Source organism: Ambystoma mexicanum, chromosome 6p (assembly GCF_040938575.1).
Source record: "Ambystoma mexicanum isolate Mex_15411 chromosome 6p, UKY_AmexF1_1, whole genome shotgun sequence".
NCBI lineage: Eukaryota > Metazoa > Chordata > Amphibia > Caudata > Ambystomatidae > Ambystoma > Ambystoma mexicanum.
In genome coordinates this window covers 163,462,126-163,481,296 of record NC_090935.1, presented here as the reverse complement: position 1 = coordinate 163,481,296, position 19,171 = coordinate 163,462,126, and the positions used below count along the sequence as shown (strand labels likewise).

The window sequence follows — 19,171 nt, the reverse complement described above, 5'->3', positions numbered from 1 at the left end:
TGTGAAATGTGTAGATGCCCTTGTTCAAAATATAACTGTAGGTATCTGGGTACCGTCGTCTGCTACCTTCGGGCCAGGGTGGGCTATATAGAATTGAGAAGTCAGGCTGGAGTCAGATATCTGCAAGACTAACTGTTAATCAAAAGTAGTACAGGTTGCGGGCAGAAAATACCTTGGCACTTGAAGTGCATTTCTGGGGGGAGCAAAGTGGTTTAATACCTCACATTAACTCTTTAAAGCTCTTGTGCTTTCGGGGGTTGAGAGAACATGACAAGTCTTAGGGGATCTTGGGGTACCTGACCCATCATCCGTGTTCAGCCCAACCGTTTTCTTCATTGTTTCCACTGACTGAATTTAAGGGGCGTTCATGAGAGTGACATTTTTGAGAATGTAGCTGTATATTGCCCCGCCTCAGGAAACAACTGCTATCCTTCAATGTTCTTATTATATTTGATCACAGGCGGATTGGGCCTAGGATACCTTTGACCTTTCTGCCTTGGCCGTCAGGATCTTTCACCATACTATAATAAACAAATTCATTGGAAAAATGCTTCCGACTTGGAAAGGTGCACCACTTACGCCTGCACATGTCACAGACAGGTCGGATTGGGTATTTTACAAGGTTTCACGTCTCTTTTACCAGCATATGGAATAGGGTGGCCTGTGTTAAAGAGGACTGTATCCTTGTGGAGAGGCTGTTGCCAGCAAATGTATGCTATTGCTGTAGGGACAACAAACTCAAAGACCTGCCGCAAAACTACAGTAGTGAAATATGTTTCTTGGCATCTAATGTTGTCAGTGATATAATAATTGTCTAGACATTTTAAAAATGTGACGAAATTCTCATTCAGTGAACATTTTCCTGAAAAAGTTAAACTGACATGAGACATGAAACAGACCTTGCACAACTATTACAATAGGAGCTAGCTTTATTGCGTAGAAATCAGAAGCTTTTGTGTGGGTATGCTAATATTTATCAATATTCCGGGATAATTAACACTGGTGCAGACAGCATTATCAGCAGTTTGAAAGAGAATTGCAAACAGGTTTTATAAACTTAAACACCAGAGCATTGTGCTTTCCCTTATCACTGATCACTGATATGACACCGCCAAATGGTTGTTCCCATAGAAAGCAGCACATCCTCTATACAGGTCAGGCACAGAGAGCATAGGAGACTCCAATGGCAGAAGAAGGCAAAAGGGAACGTTACAGAGAGGTTCAGTAGCAAACAGACAAGAACGATGCATCCCTTACGCAGAAGGTGGAGCTCCCAATCATGGGAGGGTCATGGTTGGGCTGCTCGACCTTCTTTGTAAGGGAGGGGAAAGCTGCATGCAAACTGGTGGGTTGAGTCAACGGTAATGTAAATCCGCCAGTTCAGGTGCCCTTACAGGCCTTTCCTGCTGTAAGTAGTGAAATATGCCACTATAACTCACGCAGACTCTTAGCTTAAGGGGGCTCAGTTCTGCAAGACAGGAGTGGCTTAAATAATAATACTATCACTGCATGAATGTTTCCCTCCTACTTCTAAGGACTGCAATAATAGGCGTAAATAGCACAAGGAAGTTATTTTTGACCTCCTTTCGGCCAATCAAAAGGTTCGGAATGCAGTCAATAACTACTAGTATTGACAGCATTGCAGACATTCTGACTTCAGAATGAACAGAAAGCAAATCTTTGCTGATGACAACTTGCAGTCCTGAAAGAGGGAAACTTGAGCCACGAAACTTGGTCCAAGAAAACTTCTCCACAACCATACATGTGATCATTAAAAGTCCTATGCTAAGACAGAACGTGCAACTGTCCAATGGAAGGGACCATGCACACCACCAGCCTTCCAACCAAAAAACCCCAACAAGACTACCGAGAAGGCAATTCATGAAGCCTGCAACCACAGGGCAACGTGTGGTTCAGTTGTTTTGGGCAACACAAGAGGCAGGTGACGGTGCCAGAGAGGGCAAAGGGTTCCTCATTGGGCGACAGTCAACATCTGCAGGGGAACCAGCCCCTCCCCCCCACACCATATAAGTAAAGGGACGTTCAGTTTGTATGGCTACTATACTAGAAGAGGCGAAGGTTACAAAAGCGATGCCCAGCCACATCTCTGCATTCAAAGGAGACCTTCACAGCTTTGTGCCTTAATGTAATGGCCAGCAAAACATGGGCTTCTGCAGTACTGCCGCTCGCCACGCCTGCGTGCTTTCTGACGCTCTTTTCTAAGGAATATAGCGATTAATACGGGACGCCTATTTTAACAAAGGTCGTGCCTCCAATGTTGCTTCCCTCAAGTTCTTTTCCTACCATCTGAAAACAAGTTCGGGGAAGGGCTCCCTTGTTAACGCAAACAACTGCTCGCAAGAACCCAGGTTATGCGAATGCTTCTCTTTAGACGGCACATTACACATCTGCTCTCGACATTTGAAATCATCACTTGCCGAAACGCATTGCAAAGCGACGCTCGGTGCTAATTACCGCGGATATTGGCGACGAGCGTCGAACGCTTAATGCAGTGCTCCTGGTGCAAACGCAGACAGACCCTGAATGCGCGGCCGCTGAGGTAAAGCCCGCGCAGGCCCCGGTTCCGCGCTCTCGCTATTGTGAGCTAAAGACGGTTACATGGCAGCTAGCTACCCAGGGAAATGCGCGCCGCATTAGTGGAATCAAAGTGGAGATTACCCAGCATCTTACCGTGACATGTTCGGCTGGAAGGGCGAAGTTGCTGTGGTTACCACATCCTTTGTGTCCCTTACCAGTGCAGGAGATGTACCCGCCTCCCTCCGAAATCCTGCGGAAAAACAAATATAAAGACCATCAGGCAGTAATTGATCCGGGGAAGCTGCAGAAACCCCCACGGTCTTTGCTGCTTTCATACAGAGCAACACCTCATGCGATGGCGCCTGACTTTACAATGCGTAATGAGATTGTCATCCAGCTACTTCTGCAAACTAGTGCAGGGTCTGCCTTATGAAACTCTACGCTCACATACTGCATATATTGACATGTGTTCAATGTAGGTTAGCAATCAAATTCAAAATCTATACAATTTATCCTTATGGTAGATTATATGTTTATGTCTAACTCCTTATTTAAAACACACAAAGAGGTCTGCGAGCACCTCTACTGAGAAATAACCTGTTCTCTGGGAAGGTTGCCCACTCAGAGGGGGTCTAGAACCACGTTTGAGCTCACTGTACCTTTCAGTGAGGAGACTATTCATCTGCATACCAGTCTGGTCCCACCCACTTGGGCAGTCCAGCACCAAAATGCTAGGCAATTCTCCTCTAAACAAGAGTATCAACAGCAACCCCAGACACGTGTTTCAGCCCTGTTGGGCTTCATCAATCAGTGAGGTGGAGCTGTGACTCTCGAATCACAGTGAGCAAGGGGTCCACGTCTGCGTTACGCATGGTAACTTACCTGGGTGGCATTACAATGGGTCTAAAGCCTGCTAATTTCCCCGGAGATCTGCGTGACTCATGACTAATCAAATCTTCTATGGAAGTGCCATCACTGTTCATCACCCAGATCATATGCGAGAGAGACTGTACACCTTTGGGTAACAGGTAATTTTGTAAATTTTACAAAATAATCAGAGCCAATAAACGCGCACACAACTTATCAATCTTAAAGGGTGCCGGGGAGAAAAAAAATGACTCTGGTATCAGAAAGTCACATCTATCATTGAAACAAACAAAGTTCCTATTGTTAAATAGGAACTCTCGTCCCCTGCACACCAATTGGTATTGGAAATCAAAATTCCAAACAATATTTAAATAGCTTAAGTAATTCAAATCAGTTTTGTCTTTCGGTAACCAATTTTTGTTGTGACAATTGTTTTCAAAAATATTCAAGGAAACAATCAAGAATGTTTTTAATCAAAAATAAGAGTTCAATTCACTCAATAGTATCAAATTATATTAATCATGAGCTCTACGCGTTTCGAGAGTAAACCTCTCTTCTTCAGGAGCAATACAACATATTTTTCACAGAATAATTTCAATGAGAATACTTTAAACAAAAAAAATGTGAAGTTTCTTTTGACAAAGGAATTTTTTGACAATTCAATGGCTGCCTATTTTACATTTAATTTAGACACGATTGCATTTTTCAACTAAAATGTCTTGTGTGTCTTCAAAAAGATCATTTGACTGTGGGGTAATGGAAACATCACCTCGTGGCACAATTCACAGAATCTGTGGATAATACTAATAAATAATATTAGTATTGTATAACTGTGGAAGTTCTACTGTTAGTCAGGTAAGATGTTGTAAGTACCTGTATGATGATGCAGCATGTAACAAGGGAATTCAAATATCCAGACGATTGGTCGTGCAAAATCTTGTTCTATAAAGGTAGATAAATTCGATATGTATGTTTCTCTTATATGCTAAGAGTTAAGCTCAACATATTCTCACCATTTATGTGAATCGACTGTTCTATACACTCACCTAATCGCGGGTGTGCTTTATCTGGTACAGTCAACGTTCTTCTCGTGTCTATATCTGTTCTTTTATTAGATTTAACATCACGTTGTCCAAGTATCGGAAATCACTTATCTTTTTGTATTCGATTTTCTAAAGAATGACAATATGTGTCAGTCAGTGATAATTTATAGATGTTATTCGCTATCTTGTAAATGTTGTATGAACGAAGTTTACCTCTGCTCCTGCGTGCACTAGCCAGTCGTTTGTGCTTCTTTCCAATTCCCGTCAGTGGAAAACAATTCATTCGCGCATGGTTCCTAAAGTAGTCATGTGATGTTGATCACATGGTTACACGGGGTTTTGGGAATCGTAGTTTCTCTGTGTCAATTGTCGCAAAAGAGATTATGTGACCAAGTCATAGATTACTAAATTCTATTACGCTCGAAACAATTCACCAATGAGTGTCCTGTTAAATGGTTAAGTGATATTCATTTGACTACACGAAATTTAATATATTGCTTTATTGCTTAATTAAGATGAGTTACCTGATCTGAATCGCGTTATGTGCGAGACGGGCCTCAACGACCGGTGGGGGGTGTCTGTACTTCCGCTCCCTATATGGTGGAGGAGAGGCACAGGAGACCCCAGCCAAGATTCTCTATTCGGTAGCAATGGTCGAGCAATCAAGGCCTAGCTTCTCAGGAGGTGATGCAGGCTGGTTCTTAAGTACAGTGTATCCCCAAGCCCCCACAAAGGAATATTCACACTCTGTATTGGTTAGAACACAGTCTTTATATAATCAATAGTTAAGGTTATGTACATTCATCATGATAACTCACTTTGTACTCCGGCAAAATCTACAATGACAAATATTTACAATCCTAAAGTGGTACCACCCTAGATCTCATTGAAGTGCATGAACAATACTGTACAATGCCACACAGACCAATAGAGTGAAACCAGCAATAGAGAGAGGAGAGAAAATAAGATGGTTGAGCAATAGGCAGGATACTGGCCCCTACCACTGGGCACAGTTCTGTGTGGAGATCCCCCCACCTGGGCAACCTGTAAAGAAAGATATAGCACAAGCCCAGTCCATATATTGCTCTGCAAGTCTTATTCTCTCCTATAATGTTTTTACCCCCCCAATGTACCTGGTGGAGTCGAGCTCCTCGAAGGCGTCGACAAACGTCGAGGGACTCGCTGTTCGGCGACGGGGAATCGACGGCCCTTCTTGAATGCCTTCCCTTTTAAGCGGGAGGCACGGGGCGTCGAACGTCCGTCGACAAACGAGGTAGAACGATGTTGAAGAGGCGGCAGCTTCGTCCGAGCGGTGCTCGTCGGCGTCGGGGCGTCGGCGTCCTGCAAGGCGGAGGTGTGCGGGGCACCTCAATGACAATAGTTCTGGACCGCAAAGATTGTAGAGACGGGAGCCCAGCAAGGGCGTCGAGTCGTCCGAGTCTTTGAGGTCGTCGGGTGGCGGGAAACCCACCGGCAGGTTTCTCCTCGGCGCGTTGGTCGGCCTCGACTTTCTCCGGCAGGATAAGCGGTCGACGATGCGGTCGAGAGAGTCCTTCGATTGAATGTTCTTAGGCAAAGGAGCGGACGGCTCCGGTCGTCGGCGGCACGGCGTCAAGTGGTTCCCACGGCTGGGCAACACAACTTCGACGGGCCTCCAGCGGTACACAAACCTGCGAACCCTGGTCGACGGCAATGGACTTCGACGGCGTCGATGTCCGGGTGCTTCACTTCGATCTCCTCAGCGGTCCCGTCTCGGGTCGACAGCCTTTCGAGGGTCTGTCTTCCAGGGCGCTTCGGCGAAGATGGAGCGGTGCTCGATGGTCCCTCGGAGCACGGGAAGAGGACGCCTTACCAGGTCCTCTCTCGGGTCAGCCCTCGACGAATGCGTCAGCCTTCAGATCGGTCGAAGCAAATGCCACAGCAAGTCTTCTTCTTCCAGCTGGACGTCGAGGATCAGCAGTTCCAGTTACTCGTAGAGTGGAGACTCAGCTCCCTTGGCTGCTTTAGGGGCACAATGGTCGCTTCTCAACCAAAGGTCCCTTCTGAACACTTTTCCAGTGGTGAGAGGTCCCCAGATATACTATCCTCTCTCTCATCCATGCTGCTGGCACACACTCAGCAGCCAATCATACTGCAGGGCATTCATGCAGTCAGTCAGCCAATCAGGCACACAGTGCATTCAGGCCACCCTCCTCCCTTCCAGACACTCACAACAAGAAATGTGGATTGGGACAAGTACCCAGCCATTCAACACTACACACTGCATTCAGGCCAGTTTCGGGCAGGGTTGTCTCGGTCTTTGTCTCTCATGCCAGAAACCAGACAACCACAACAAGAAGTGTATATTGGTCACACACTCCATTCACCCAGGTCCCACCCACAGGAGGTACCCACAACATACAGACACTGGGAAGGCTCCAGTCAGTCTAGCTGGGCCTTCACAACAATACCATACATGGAACTTCCACCCAACAGCCAGTCAGGGAGAAGGGACAGAGACCGGGCTTCCCAGGACTTTGGGAAAACAAGATAACAGGCAATAGAAAGCAAGAGGCCACAGGGGCCATCTTGTTTCCTATCAGGAATCAACAGATCCCAATGGCAGGGCCTGGGTATCCCAAAATGGAGGACACCCGGAGCACCTGTCAATTTCAGCACGGAGCTGCCACCAGCCCATACCCTGCTCTGGGGCCACCCACAGGTGCCCAAAAACATACACTAGGGGCACAGGGTTGTACCCCTACCCATGGGTGCCATAAGGGTATCCCATGGGTCTGTTCACCAAACCAAAAAAGAGAGCTGCACTGCCAGGAGTCCCACATGGACTCCGGGGCAGAAAACATAACAGAACACACGGTAAAAACCGAAAAAGGACAAGGATTCAGAGGCCCTGTCCCTCAGATGCATTTCCAGCATCACACATTACTACACAGAATTCTGGGAAATGTAGTGCCTCTGATTGGGAGGGCTAATTCGTTACATTTAAGTGCTCTTTCCATTATTCCATAGTGAAAACAACATAATTCAAGTTGTCCTAATATAATTCTCGCTGGAATCTTCGTATATATATATATATATATATATACACACATTTCAACAGTTTTGTAAAAGTTCTAAGTATGTAATGGTCTATGCATATTGATATTTACCTATTGTCATTTATTTACAAAAACACATTCAAAGAGTACTCTTCATTCATGCCTCTAGGTTCTAGGGCATCCAACCTATGTATCCAAAACAAATCTATGCGAGACAATGTTTGTTGTAGGTTACCCCCTCTCGCTGGTCGTGTAACGGTCTCTAGGACCACAAATCTCAATTGTGAAATTGTGTGATGTGATCTCGAAAATGTCTCGTGACTGGTGATTTTATATTGCCAGTTCTAATGTTTGACTTATGTTCAGATATGCGATCTTTCACTCGCCTCAATGTTTGGCCAACATAATACTTGCCACAGGGGCAAATTAATCCATATACCACACATTTGTTGTAGACTAATTTTTTGGCCTGTGTAGGGATGTCTAATTGTTTGACCTTTCTGGACATTGTTGCATTGGCTGCAGTTTAAACAGGGGAATGTCCCTTCCTTGGATTTTGTTAATAGCCTTTGTTGTGTTGTAGTCGTTCTCTCCGCTTTGACTAGTGAGTCCTGTAGGTTCCTCCCTCTATTATAAGCCATTAGCGGTGGATTCGGGAACAAAGTACTAAATTGTGGGTCTAACCTGGTTATTTTCCAATTTTTGTGTAACACTCTCTTAATCTGTGCACTGCTTGTAGAGTACTGTGATAAATATATCAATGGAGGGTTATCTTTATCATGTTTTTTTCTTTTGAGTTAAGAGTTCAGGCCTTTTTAGTGTGCGACATCTTTCTTTGGCTTCTGTCAATATTGGTTGTGGAAAACCTCTCTCTTCATACTGTGTCAGTTGCTCTTTTGCAGCTTCTTCGTAATCTGCTTCATTCGAGACAATGCGTTAAAAAATAAGGTATTGTTAACATCCGTGGGTTTTCTGTAGGTTGTTGTTTGCAATTTACCATTTTCTGGATAGATCTTTGTGTCCAAAAAATGTACCGATGGTGTTCCAATCTCAAGAGTGAACTTGATGCGGTTGTTGCGAGTGTTCAAATACTCCAAAAATTCTGCCAATTGTTCTCTCGTGCCTTTCCATATTGCAAAGACATCATCTATGTAACGTCGCCACATCAGCAATTTGTCTGACCATCTTGGATTCTCTAGAATGTGTTGAGTCTCAAAATAAAACATAAAAGTGTTCGCATATACTGGGGCCATGGCTGACCCCATTGAAGCTCCAGATATCTGTAAATAATATTTTCTTTCCAATCTAAAGTAATTATTGTACAGAATCATTTTAGCAAGCTCAAAAGCAAAGGCTTTATTAGATGGGAAGTATTCCTGTTGGAGTAGTAACCATTCTAGTGCTTCGAGTCCTTCTTCATGTGGAATTGATGTATAGAGTGATCTTACATCTAATGTAAATAATATCCAACATTCTTCAATTTGGTCGACCAGATTCAAAATGTTTAATAGATGAGTAGTATCTCTTAGATAGGTTGATGTAGCCTGTATGGTTGGTTGAAGCAATTTGTCCAAATACCTTGATAATGGATCGAAGACACTTTCTGTTGCTGCTACAATTGGCCTAAAAGGGGGATTTGTCAGGTTTTTATGGAACTTGGGTAGTCCATAAAATACTGGAAGAATAGGATTTTTGTTGATAAGGAATTCCTTTGTTTTCTCAGTTATCCACCTGTAGAAGCGTCGCGAGAGCTCCCGCTCTTGCAAGACCTCGGAGCGCGAGGAAGCCCGCCCCCGCGGGGTTTCGCGTGCACAACGAGAGGAGCGGGGAGAGCGACAGGAGCGGATGAGCGTCCCGCCGGCTCCTGCAAAAACAGGGCCTGCATTGTGCACTACGCACATGGACATCACGGCAGCATACCCTGTGTTAATTAGGCACGTTGGCCTTTATTGTTGACACATGCACGTGGCGTGCATTTATGCTTAGAACTAAGAAGGAATAAACCTCTGGTTGAAAGATCTGCCGACTCCTGTCGTTACTACAAGTAATCCACTACATAAATTGGCGACGAAGGTGGGATCATCACCAGAACCTACGCAGAATCATGCAAGGCGCGACGCCACCGCCACCCTTTCTACAAACTCCAGGTAGGCCTGCCATCCCATGGCCACAATGGCAACCCTTGTTCACAACTTATGTGGAAGCTCTGGGAGGAGCGGGGTTCTCAGCGGCAAGGCGCAGGGCCATGCTACTCAATGCCCTGGGAGTGGAAGGTCAACGAGTGTTCGAGAGTCTCACCCCTATACCGGGGGCTGGCGATGATGACGATGTTTTTAAGGAGGCGGTCAGGAGAATTATAAAAAGATTTGCCAGTAAGGAGAACACAGTGCTCCATAGGATAAGGTTTTACACCCGAAAGCAAGAGATGTCCGAACCAGTGGATGATTATGTCACAAAACTGAGGGAACTAGCGGCACTGTGCAGTTTTGGCAACAATGCAGTGAGTCTCATATGTGACATGTTGGCTGTACACACCAACAGTCGCAAAGTCCAGGATAAATTCATCGTTGAGAAGGAACTGCAATTGGATAACGCAATAGAAATTGCCAGAGCAGTTGAGGAAACGGCTGGAAGACGGAAGGAGCTTACAGGAGCCCAGGGTCCTGCAGAGATACAAACGGTGAGATTCCATTCAAAAAAAGAAAGGCCAACGATAGACACGAGAGAAGGAAGAGGGAACAGGAGAGAGCCCCTCAAGTGCCACAGGTGCACCAGCACGAAGCATCTAGCGTTCGACAGGGAGTGCCCAGCCAGAGACAAAGAGTGCTCCATCTGCAAACGAATTGGCCATTTCTCTATAGTGTGTCAGTGGAGAAACAAGAAAGTCTCCAGTCTCGACGCAGATCGAAAGGCAGAGATAGATTCTTCCTCAGAAGATGAAGGAAGGCCCACCGTCATCATGGTGAACAGCACAAGAGCCAGAAGAGAGAAGCCCCACTGCACGATCAAAATAGATGGCAGGGAAACGAGGGTCATGGCAGACTCTGGTTCTGATTTGACGATCATACCCCTTCGGACCTACAAGGAAATGGTGGGAAAAGAGAAGGTGCAAGTACTAACCACGAAGCACAAACCCACTGTGTTCGGAGGGGCGTCAGTCGAACTGCTGGGATACATCAAGGGCAGAGTGGAATTTAAAGGAAGGGAAACCACAACCAGAGTGTACCTCAGTCACGAAGGTCCAGCGGTGTTGGGTTGGGATGACCAAGACAAGCTAAAAATCAGATTGGATCCCAGCACCGAAGATCAGGTTTTGTCGGTCAGGGTTACGAGTGGACACGTCGTCAAAAGTGATTACCCGACACTTTTCTCAGACGAGCCAGGGCACATCAAAGTTTTCCTACACAAAATTGTGCTCAAAAGAAATGCGGTCCCGGTAAAGCACCGTGTGAGACCGGTACCAGCCACAGCAAGGGACACCTTTAAAAATCAGTTGGAAAATATGAAGAGGGAAGGGTTCATTGAAGAAATTGAAGCATCGGAATGGCTGAGCCCGGTCGTGCTGATAAAAAAGCCCCAGTCACAGGAACTAAGGGTGTGCATAGACCTGCGCAGCTTGAACTTGGTAGTGGTCACTGATAATTATCCCCTTCCAAGCATCAATGAACTCATTCTTCTGATGAAAGAAGCAAAAATATTTTCAAAATTGGACATGAGAAATGCATATCACCAAATACAACTGCATGAAGAGTCGAAACCCCTCACAGCATTCATCACCCCCTTTGGGACATACCAATTCACCAAAATGCCATTTGGATTGTCATCAGCAGCGTCGGCTTTTCAACGCATGATGGATGTCCTGCTAAGGAAAGTTCAAAATGTAGTGTACTTCCAGGATGACATCTTGGTGTATGCAGCGGATGAGCAGGCACACGATGCTACGCTGAGAACTGTTCTAAGCAAGTTACAAGAAGTAGGGGTGCGACTACGGCATGAAAAATGTCTATTCAAGGTGAAGGAAGTAGAGTACTTGGGATATAAAATATCGGAAAAAGGAATCAGTCCCAAACAGAATCTCATGCAAGCCATTGCCAAAGCGCCGGAACCCACCAGTAAAGAGGAGGTGAGGTCATTTCTCGGACTGGCCGAGTATTATGCTAAGTTCATACCCAAATTCTCGGAGACCACGGCACCCCTCCGTGAATTACTCAGAAAGGGATCGGAATTTACATGGCAAGAACCCCAGAAGACCTTGGTGGAGAAGATAAAGCAACACATCATTGATGCACCCTGCCTCCAGCCATTCAATCCGTTGTGGGAAACAGTCGTCACCACAGACGCCAGTGCATATGGACTAGGGGCAGTCTTAACTCAAAAGAAAGGTGACACAGAACAGGTAGTGGCATTTGCCTCAAAGGCCTTATCAGAGGCGGAACAGAACTATTCCACCATTGAAAAGGAAATGTTGGCCTGTGCATGGGCGGTAGAGCATTTCAGGACATACGTGTGGGGCACGAAATTCAAGCTGGTGACTGATCACAAGCCCCTTATTCACATGCTTAGCCCGGGAGGCACTAAGGTATCCACGCCCAGATTAGCACGCATCGCGGCCAAACTGCAGGAGTACACGTTTGAAATCCAGCACATCTCAGGTTGGAGGAATTCGCAAGCTGACTGCATGTCGAGATTACCAGAGGGCAAAGAAAAAGCCACCACATTCCTGCAAGGAGAATGCATAGTTGCATCCATCACTGACCTGAGGGCACCTGTTTACCTAGAACTCAGTGAGAGACATTGGGAGGAAGAGGATGGAAAAGGCCCCACCATGGCCATGATGCGCAAATGGGTTAAAGAAGGCTGGCCAAGTGAAAAAACGCTGCCCGAGGGCATGAGGCCTTATTGGAAAGTGTTGGAGGAGCTGTCCGAAACGGAAGGGTTGATCATGAAAAGTGATCAGATTATCCCCCCCGCAGGAATGAGACGCACCATCCTCTGTAGAGCCCACGCGGGCCATTTGGGAAACACAATGACGCGCCGCCGGGTGAGAGGCGCCTACTGGTGGCCATCCATGGACCAAGAAATTCGGTCCATGATAGAGCGTTGCCATGAATGTCTAAATAGTGATAAGAGACTTAAGGTCCGCCAAGCACCACTGATACCCACAGAAATACCAGAAGCCGTATGGTCCAAAGTGGGCATTGACTTCATAGGGCCGTTGGAAGCCATGGCGCCTGAACATCGATACGGCATAGTAATGGTGGACTACCTATCCAAGTGGGTGGAGGCAGAGTTTGTCCCGAACATAACTACCCAAACAGTCATAGAAGTACTCACAGAAATCTTTCAGCGGGAAGGCCTTCCCAGTGAAGTGGTCACTGACAACGGGGTGCAACTGGTTTCGAAGGACATGGAGGAATTCTTGAAAAGAAACCACATCAAACAAAAGAAAGCGGCTCTATATCACCCCCAAGCCAATGGGCTCGTGGAGAGGGCAAACCGATTCATAAAAGGTGCAATACAACTGGCAACCGCTTCGGGAAAGGACCCCCTTAAAATCACCAAGGAAGCCATAGCGGCTCACAGACTCACTCCAAATGGGATCACCCAAATATCCCCGTTCAAAATGTTGAGAGGGAGGAGTGCGGCATCCACGCTGATTCCACCATGGTTGTCGAAGGTACGAGAGGACGAAGCAGTGGACATGTCAGAAGTAGTGTGGAGAATTGAAAACAGTAAAACACGCATGAAGTCATGGAGCGATCGGAGAAGAAGGACTAAGCAAGCATCCGACATAGGGAAAGGAGATTTGGTTAAAATCAGACTACCCCAGAAAGATCAGGTCACAGGGTCTCGCTATAGCCGACCCATCGAAGTGATTCACAGAGGAACAAATCACGTCCGCACGGAAGATGGACGCGCATGGAACATTGAAAGAGTTGCACTGTTCCAGAAGTCTCGGGAGAAAGTGAGTACACAGGAGAGATCGCGAATGGAAGCTGAAAAAGACTACGAAAGAGCGGAAGAACGAGAACTAGCAGGAGACGACAGAGAAAGGACGGAAATCGAAGTTGAACAAGAAGCATCGAGTATAGACCCCGAACCGGTGCAACAAGAAGAGTGCCCGGGAACAAGCGATCGGCCTAGAAGGGAACACAGAAGGCCGGTGAGATTTAATGACTATGTTTTACAGTAAATGTGTTGTTGGCTAAAGAAAAGGAGGTGTGTAGAAGCGTCGCGAGAGCTCCCGCTCTCGCGAGACCTCGGAGCGCGAGGAAGCCCGCCCCCGCGGGGTTTCGCGCGCACAACGAGAGGAGCGGGGAGAGCGACGGGAGCGGACGAGCGTCCCGCCGGCTCCTGCACAAACAGGGCCTGCATTGTGCACTACGCACACGGACATCACGGCAGCATACCCTGTGTTAATTAGGCACGTTGGCCTTTATTGTTGACACATGCACGTGGCGTGCATTTATGCTTAGAACTGAGAAGGAATAAACCTCTGGTTGAAAGATCTGCCGACTCCTGTCGTTACTACAAGTAATCCACTACACCACCCTTCTTCTGCTGCTCTATTCACTACTTCCTGGACCATTAGTTGGATTTCTTTTGTGGGATCATTATCAAGACTCATGTAGGTATTATTATCCTCCAAGAGTAGTGGGCATCCTTGTTTGTAAAAATCAGAATCCATTATCACAATTGCACCGCCCTTGTCTGCTGGTTTAATCTCAATCGTTCTATCATTTGATAATTCTTTCAGAATTCTATGTTGATGTTTCCTGAGGTTTCGTTGTTTAGTATCTGCAAATTTCATTGATCTCAAGTCTTTTCTCATTTTGGTTTCGAACAAATCCAGGGTTGGATTTTTTACATTTGGATAAAATGTACTCTGTGTAGACAGGTGATCAACATCACTACTTTAGGAACCATGCGCGAATGAATTGTTTTCCACTGACGGGAATTGGAAAGAAGCACCAACGGCTGGCTAGTGCACGCAGGAGCAGAGGTAAACTTCGTTCATACAACATTTACAAGATAGCGAATAACATCTATAAATTATCACTGACTTACACATATTGTCATTCTTTAGAAAATCTAATACAAAAAGATAAGCGATTTACGATACTTGGGCAACGTGATGATAAATCTAATGAAAGAACAGATATAGACACAAGAAGAACGTTGACTGTACCAGATAAAGCACACCCTCGAATAGGTGAGTGTATAGAACAGTCAATTCTCATAAATGGTGAGAATATGTTGTGCTTAACTCTTAGCATATAAGAGAAACATACATATTGAATTTATCTACCTTTATAGGACAGGATTATGCAAGACCAATCAACTGGATATTTGAATTCCCTTGTTACATGCTGCATCATCGTACAGGTACTTACAACATCTTACCTGACTAACAGTAGAACTTCCACTGAGTTATACAATACTAATATTATTTATTAGTATTATCTACAGATTCTCAGAGAATTGTGCCACGAGATGATGTTTCCATTACCCCACAGTCAAATGATCTTTTGAAGACACACAAGACATTTTAGTTGAAAAATGCAATCTTGTCTATATTGAATGTAAAATAGGCAGTCATTGATTTGGCCAAAACATTTTTGTGAAAAAATTCCTTTGTCAATAGAAACTTCACATTTTTTGTTTAAAGTATTCTCATTGAAATTATTCTGTGAAAAATATGATGTATTGCTCCTGAAGAAGAGAGGTTTACTCTCGAAACGCGTAGAGCTCATGATTAATATAATTTGATACTATTGAGTGAATTGAACTCTTATTTTTGATTAAAAACATTCTTGATTGTTTCCTTGAATATTTTTGAAAACAATTGTCACAACAAAAATTGGTTACCGAAAGACAAAACTGATTTGAATTACTTAAGCTATTTAAATATTGTTTGGAATTTTGATTTCCAATACCAATTGGTGTGCAGGGGACGGGAGTTCCTATTTAACAATAGGAACTTTGTTTATTTCAATCACCCAGATCATAAACACCTCTTTCAAAATAGGATAAATTCCGTAGAGCTTGAACCAGGTCTGGGTTACTTCTTTACCGAAAAACTAGGGAACTTTCCCCAATTATAGGCCCAGTTCTAAATGTTGCTTTTCTTCAAAGTTGTTGGGATAAAGCCGTTAAACTGCAACTCCTGATAAACCCAAGAACTGCTGAAATGTGTAGATCACGCACAGTCCAACTGTAAGATTGAAGTGACGGCCTGGGTGAAGGCAATGGGAAACATTGTCAGTCCCTTAGACCCTCCTACAACAGGTGGACACAGGTTCATCCTGGTACTGGTTGATCATGCCACCAGGCACCCTGAGGCTATACCCCTTCGGACCATAACCTCTGTACTGCCATGCATGGTCAGTTGACCCAGAGGTAAAGCTTCCCTTGGATAGTGGAGAATCATATGGCTAATGCGTGTGTGGAAACGATTTGGATGGCTGGCAGTATGAGTGGAGATTAAGTAAAACGGCAGCACTGTTTACTTATGAAGTATGGAGTCAGTGGTGGCCACTTCCGGTTTCTCTAGCCAATGGGGGAAAACAATGCAAATGCAGATGGGGAAAGAAATGCTCACAAACCCCGTGGCTAGGGTTGCATTGATTGCAGTTAGGAGAAGCATGCTTCTACCATAAAGACTTTACAAAAGGAATCAAGCAGATGGAGGCAATCACATAAAAAGGTGTTTTACGTTAGTGGGGGTACAAAGTTGTAATGGCAAGGTGAACAATTGAGGGAGGAGGAATGATGGTGCATGATTTGGGGGCAATAGAAACCAGCCGGTAGGTTATTTAAAGAAATGCAACATTATTGACCAAGATACTTTATTCATTTATTTATACTTTTGTAAAGCGCACATAGCCCGGAGGCATATAGGTGCTAGAGTTTAAGAAGACGGGTACAGTTTTGACCCTTTGATTGATTACAGTTGCATTACAAATTCAAGGTATACAGAGGTGAGCTTAGAATGAGCTTGGCTAGACTTAAAGGTGCTTGGGCGATTTAGGGTCAGTTTGAGAAAGTACGATTTGCACAGTGATAACAAATACATTGCACATTCAAGGTTTACTAGATGGAGGGATCCTGATACGTAACGGGAAATGTATTGGTGGAAATGGTGCTTCATGACTGCAGGGGAGCACCTTCCAAGTAGAGAAGCTGCACTTTTAGAGACCAGTTACAGCCCAGAACAATGGCAATATTTCTAATTTCTGGAGAAAGAGCACCAAAAGTGTAAAGGAGCAGGCAGCAGCTGTGACGAATCAGGAGTATTCGTTCCTACTCCCCAAGGGGGGTTGGGGGGATACCCCCTTTGAGGTGAGGAAGGTGAGCCCGCTTCGCAAGACCCTCCCTAGAGTTTTGAGGGTCAGCAATGCAAGGCAGACAACTTTATGATGATTGTTTAAAATATGTAATTTTGTTAAATTATAAATGTTATCAAATGCCTCACTATCCCTACTCTGACAAGGATTTCCCTGCCCATGGAAACACAACACCGGATGTCTGGCCCTCACACTTAAACATCAAATACACAAAAGAAAATAACCTGGATGAGCTCCCCTTCCCCAGGATTCAAGGTAAACTAAGCTTCAAAGTTACACAAAAAGAAACAAGGGAGTCCATGTAGGTAATACAGTCTTAGTTCAGTTCTTGATGTTTCCAATGTCAAGGTAAGGTTTTGTTAACCGAAGTTCCAATAACAGAATACGCTTCTCCGCTTGGTGATGACACTTTCCACCTCACCAAAACAGCATTAGTGTCATTCCCAGCAACAATGCTTTGACGCACCTTCCAGTTGTCCATGAGAAATTACCACAGTTCAAAAAGGAAATACAACTTCTCTAAATGTTAATAAATCACAGTGCTTGGTTAACAGTTCCTTTCTCTTTACAGGATTAAGGTCACAGTAGGTATCTTTGTCAGGATGACTTCGCAGCACTTCTACTTTCACTTCAACAACTTAAAATCTTACAATAGTTTACCATGAGGACCTACTCCTTTGCTTCATAGTATTCCGCCTTCCTTTGTGCTACTGAAGGTTTATAGTGATAACATCGAAAATAAAAAGGTCGAAAGTCAAAATATCGAGAAAAATATTTCGAAAAAAAGTCGCATCTTTTTAAATTACGTTCCTCCCAACCCCCCCCTTTTTGTATTTTTTTTGGTTTTACCCATTTTTTTAATTCCCGGACCCCAAAATAAATACATAATTTAAAAAAAAGGAATTCGACTTTTTTTTCAACTTTTTGTTTTTCGATATTATGATTTCAACATTTTAGTTTCAAAATTTTGACTGCACACCGCTACTGACGTCTCACATATACTGACAACCAAATACACCAACATAGCATCAGTACTTTGTGACTTGTTATGACAAGATTCACCCTTGGGTACTTCAACACCTTCAAGTAGACCAGGCATTCTTCCTCGGAACAGTCCTTTTCAGAGGGGCAGCGTCTTTGTCTTTCTTGTCTGTCTGCGACCAAAAACCTGGAATTGCCTTTGGAACACACTTCTCTCTTGCTTCTACAGTCTTTGGCAATGTAGGTTGTACCAAAGTCAAATACTATTTATATGTAGCAAGACTCCCTTCCCCAACCATACCTTTATCCCTCTGCCAACTGTTAGCCAGAATAATTACCCCAAATCTATGGTGCCACTCTCTTGGCTTCAGGAAATGCTTGCACACTTGTATCTTAGGCAATGCTGACATTCTATTGGCCTCACAGCACTGTGTAAACAGTTCTATGGCTTTGGCAAAGGGTGGTTTCAGTCTCAAGTGGGGGAATACCTGGTTCAATCTTGGCATGTTCAATGCTTGCTCTCTCCAACTTCAAATACAATGTTTAAACAATTGACTTCTCTTTGGTAGCAATTGTCTGTGTGAATAATGATTCAGAGGTCACTCTTCCTCTGAGAAGCGTAATTAGGCACACACAACCACTTCATGTATTTTACGAAGGGTTTACACAAGTGAAAGAGAAAATACCCAATCACACAAGAGTGCTACTTTTAAAGTGTCCCATTGTTAAAGACTCGATGAACAACTATGCCTCGCTTCTACACTTACCCAAGTGATTGTTACGCTGAATACTACTGCTGGCAGTGCTTGTGAAAGGAATCAAAAAGCCAGGTTTAACTCACCGGCTACTGTATTCCTTTCTCTGCATGTTGCACAACTTCTACGACTTCTGGCTTCACTTGGGACCCACACCCTTCCTCGATGAAGGAGTCTACGGTCCGGTCACTCAATTAAGGACCCTAAGCCCAAATCTGTAGGTTGCCCATAAGAGACAAATCCCGCAAAATCTGCTCTGTGAAAGACTTGGTTACGAGTGGTTTAGCCTTTTCCCTTTGCCCAGGTAGGTGTACCCACAGATATGAGGTACCGTTTTCGTCGGGACACCTGTGGGAACCCGGGAAGGTAGGACATGTGTTGTTGGTGGTGTGTTTTGGTGGGTTGGCGGTGGGAAATGTCTGAATATTGTGTTTTTTCACCAGAATTTCGAACATTGTCCGGATTGTGGGTAATACATTCTGGGGCGATTTGCGCAAGTCAGACCTCTGTGGATTCCCACGGGTGTTGTCTTTTCGGAAATGCATGGGGTTCCCCATTTTCCTTGGTGGCTGGACACCCCAGGCCCAAATCTGTAGGTTGTC

The 19,171-nt window shown here is 44.7% G+C and overlaps 1 protein-coding gene across 2 annotated transcripts in view; it reads right to left on the bottom strand.

Moving 5' to 3' along the window:
- KIAA1328 (KIAA1328 ortholog) overlaps nucleotides 1-19,171 on the bottom strand; it is a 1,369,495-nt gene that overhangs the window by 106,093 nt on the left and 1,244,231 nt on the right. For both annotated transcript variants that reach the window (XM_069626866.1, XM_069626867.1), the window contains one exon: nucleotides 2,692-2,788. In XM_069626866.1, coding sequence (XP_069482967.1) covers nucleotides 2,692-2,788 — 97 coding nt within the window. The remainder of the gene's footprint in view (nucleotides 1-2,691; nucleotides 2,789-19,171) is intronic.